Raw genomic sequence first — 3,965 nt, 5'->3', positions numbered from 1 at the left:
TGGAAACTGGTATAGTTAAAAATACGTCTAGATTTCCTATTTCTGTTATCTAATTCTGACCCACCCCTCAAAAGCAATCATCAAAAATGTTCTTACAATGACACGGTGTAATCAACCAGACAAAATGAGAGGTAGTAATTATATGCCATTCTTTTAGTACTGAAAAAAAAAATTCCATATGGTCCCCTGGGCACCACCAGCAGTGATTCCTTAAGAGTAGAGCAAGAAATAACCAAGCATCACCCATGTGCCCCCTGCCCCCAAACAAGAGTTGGATGATAGTAAAGTAGGTAGGTCTAGTGCGCTTGACTGGTCAACGCCCCAGGCGCGATCCTGAGTGCAGCCAGGAATAAACTGAGTAGAGCTGGGTGTGGTACCCAGAAACAAAATATTTTTTGGGTCACACCACACCTGGCAATGCAGAGGGGTTACTCCTGGCTCTGCACTCAGGAATCACCCCTGGAAGTGCTCACGGGACCATATGGGATGCTGGGAATCGAACTTGGGTCAGCCGCGTGCAAGGCCCTACCTGCTATTGCTCCAGCCCCCAATAAAAATGTTTAAAAGCACAATTTAAAACAATATTATCTCAAAAAAGTTGACCAAACGATACTAAGTGTAATGCATGTCAGAACAGCTAATGAACAAAACAATCCAAAAACACTTTACATAAATTAACCCATTTATTACAGGCTAGCAATGCTTCAGATCGCAGGTCTACTGGTCTTTCAATTCCTTCAGTCTTCTGATGGCAGATTTGACTGTGACAGCAGAGGTGGTACTGGAAAATAGAAGAAATTGGTTTGCAATCTAACTGTTCACACAACCCAGTATATTGGTCTCATTTTCACATCAATGAGGAAAAAAAAGACTGTATTTTCAGGCTCTTGTAGCATCTGACAGCTAATCTCATGCTTCTGGTTTCTCAGACAACAGAGCACGAAGAGGGTTAATAGAATATGAAAGGTAACAAGACACCCAATTTAATTCAGTATCAGGGAAGGGACAAAAACACCAGCACACAGTATAAAAAAGGATAGATTACAATACTGAGGCACTGAACCGGAAGTGCATCCACCTCCCACCCCTTTAGGGGTGCAAGGCTGGCAGTTCCCATCACTACACCAGGAGGGCACTCTGCGCCAGCTGTTTCCAACAAGATGTTAATGAAGTAGGTGCCCGGGGGCACTAAATAGCACAAGTCTCCAAACTGGCACTGCACCTCAATCCTCAGGATACCCAATCAAGTCCAAAACCATAAGCTTCAAGTACTTCCAGAAACAGACAAGAGCTCCTAATAAGCCATCAGCAGATGCTCACCTGTGCTCCCCTCCCACCATAAGTTGCTTAAGTTCAAGCAGTGGGCTTGCTGTTCAAGCCTTGCCTTGACCCACTCCACCCCACCCCACCCCATTTACTTGTCTGTTTCTTTGCTTACTATTTCCATCCTGGAGAAGCCCCTGTTCTCTCCTGAACACACCCATCTCCCTCTTTCCCACCCTCACCATCTTTCTAAATTTAAGTTAACAGAAACTATCTTTTCCTTCACAGAAAATAAAGCTCTGGCAGTGTCCTTGTTTCCAGACGAACAAGCCTCAATCAAGACCTCTTCATTTCTATCAAAACACACCACCATGCAAATCAGGGTTCAGGACAAACCCAGGCCCTCTAACAAAATGTAATATTCGCGACGGCTATGATAACATCACCCAAGTCACTTTATTTCAAGTCGTTTAGGAACTCAGGTCAAGTCCTCAAAGCTTGTTACGTATTTATTTATTTTTTAAAGCATCTCAAGAATATCTGGTTTGGTTTTGTTCAAATTCAAACTCACCCCCTGGGAGATTGTCTGCCATGGAGGCGAGGGGTGGGATGGGGGTAGATACTAGCGACATTGGTGGTGGAAAATGTGCACTGGTGGAGGGATGGGTGTTTGATCATTGTATGACTGAAACTCAAAGCATGAAAGCTTTGTAACTGTGTATGTCTGTCTGTCTTCCCATTGTTCATCGAGTTGCTCGAGCGGGCCCAGTAACATCGTGAGACTTGTTACTGTGTTTGGCATTTCGAATATGTCATGGGTAGCTTGCCAGGCTTTGCCATGCGGGCAAGGTACTTTCAGTAGCTTGCCAGGCTCTCCGAGAGGGGCAGAGGAATCGAACCCGGCTCACTGGGATCACGGTGATTCAATAAATAAAACAAAACAAAACAAAAAACCCTCGACCCCACAGGCTGTCAAACCTAGACTTCTTTCTGCAAGTTCCCGCGGAAACCCTCCACATCCTTACTAAAAGCCCCCCCCCCCACCCCAAGAAATGAACTCACTTGTAGGTCCAGGCGCCCCCCGCGACGGTTTTCATGCAGGAACCACAGTGCCAAATGCCCACGGCCCGTCTCTTCATCTTGGTCTGTTGTAAAAAACAAATTAACAATAAATAATAATAATAATAATAATAATAATAATTCACCTTCCCCATGAACCTTCGTTGTGCTTAATTTTTAACTGCACATCTCTGACCAGCACCCAGCGCTCTGATGGAAACTCAGAAAAAGGAAAAAAAAAAAACCAAAACACCAAAACTCTGCATATTTTCTTATGCTGGAGTTTTGGTGACTTGCTCCAGCATTCCCAAATGCATCCTCCGGGGTGCCACCCCTGCCCTGGCCGTGGCCGTGGCCCTAGGGGAGGTGGCCAGCCCCCGCTTCCCACCCCCGTGGGCAGACAGGTCTCAGTGCTCGCCACCCCCGCCCAGCCCGGGAAGCCCCCCTGGGTGGGGGCGACCCCCTATACCTTGCCGCAGAAGGAGCATGTGTACTTGGCGTGCTGGCTGATCTCGATTTTCTTCACCATCTTCCGGAGGGAGGCGCCGTAACGCGTCCCGTATTTACCCACGATCCCCACCTTCTTGGTGCGTTTAGCCTATTAAAAAAAGGGGGGGGGAAAGGGTTAAAAAAAAAAAAAGTATTTTTAAAACAAGAGCGATCTGGGAGGGAAACAACGTGGGGACTCCCGAGCACCGAATAACCGAGCTCGTTGGAGCCCGGGCAAGCGAGCGGCGCGGCCCGGCCCGGCCCGACCCGACGCCCCGCTGGGTGCCCGGCGGCCGCGGCGAGGGTCGCCGGAACCGGGGAGGGGACGGCACAGGCCAGCGGGCAGCGGCGGAGATAGGGGAGAAGCCACGGGAAGGGCGGATGCGGGCGGATACACTCGCCGGCCTCCTCGACACCGAGACTCACCATGGCGCCGCCACACAGCTCAGGACGCAGAGAGGAAGGAAGGGAGCGCGCAGGCGCGGTTTTAGGCCGGCTAGCGGAAGTGACGAATGAGCAGCCCAGCTAGGAACTGAGCTCTATGACCCGGAGGTTTTTCTTGCACCTCCCCCCCATCCCTTCACAACCACTATCACTAAGGCCAACTTTGGTGTCATTAAATCAATCCAGATTTGCCAGTTTGTAAGGATGAACTACCGGGATCTGCCCTAGGCAGTCTTTCAGTCGCTGCCTCCCCTGTTCCTTTAGAGGAGACAGCCACAGAGAACTAGGATTTTTTTTTTAAGTCCTGGAAGTGGAGATTGCTTTGGGGTGACCAAGGCAATGTCATTTCTTTCCTTTTGTGTTTTGTTTGGGCCACAATTGGTGATGCTGGGGGGGAGGGGGGCGGGGGGCAGCGGTGGTTACAGGCAGTGGTGCAAGGGGAAATCATTTAGTTGCTGGGATGGAACCCGGGCCTTCATACAAAGCAGGCCTCCAGTGCTCTCGGCCAGCCAGCCAGCCTGGAATGTTAATTCTTTACAGGGAAAGCCACAGTAGGAAAGTTTTGCTGCCTTTTCTGAGAAAATGGTGAAATGCGGGCTGGAAGGATAGTACAGTGTGGGTAGGGTGCTTGCTTGCCTTCTACATAGCCACGGGATTCCATCCCTGGCACCACATGTGGTCCCCAGAGACCCACCAGGAGCACAGAGCCT

At 49.4% G+C, this 3,965-nt stretch overlaps 1 protein-coding gene across 1 annotated transcript; it reads right to left on the bottom strand.

Moving 5' to 3' along the window:
* Positions 1-670: 670 nt before the first annotated feature.
* On the bottom strand, positions 671-3,301 carry RPL37A (ribosomal protein L37a). The gene is made up of 4 exons (XM_056111861.1): positions 3,238-3,301; positions 2,792-2,920; positions 2,326-2,408; positions 671-781 (listed from the first exon to the last, which is right to left on the bottom strand). Exons 1-4 carry the CDS (start codon positions 3,238-3,240, stop codon positions 718-720), a joined length of 279 nt encoding a protein of 92 aa, XP_055967836.1. The 5' UTR covers positions 3,241-3,301; the 3' UTR covers positions 671-717.
* Positions 3,302-3,965: the final 664 nt, after the last annotated feature.

Source organism: Sorex fumeus, unplaced genomic scaffold (genome assembly GCF_029834395.1).
Source record: "Sorex fumeus unplaced genomic scaffold, SorFum_2.1 ptg000014l, whole genome shotgun sequence".
NCBI classification, from domain to species: Eukaryota; Metazoa; Chordata; class Mammalia; order Eulipotyphla; family Soricidae; genus Sorex; species Sorex fumeus.
Note: the sequence above shows the minus strand (reverse complement) of the source record. Positions and strands in the feature narration are given on the sequence as shown.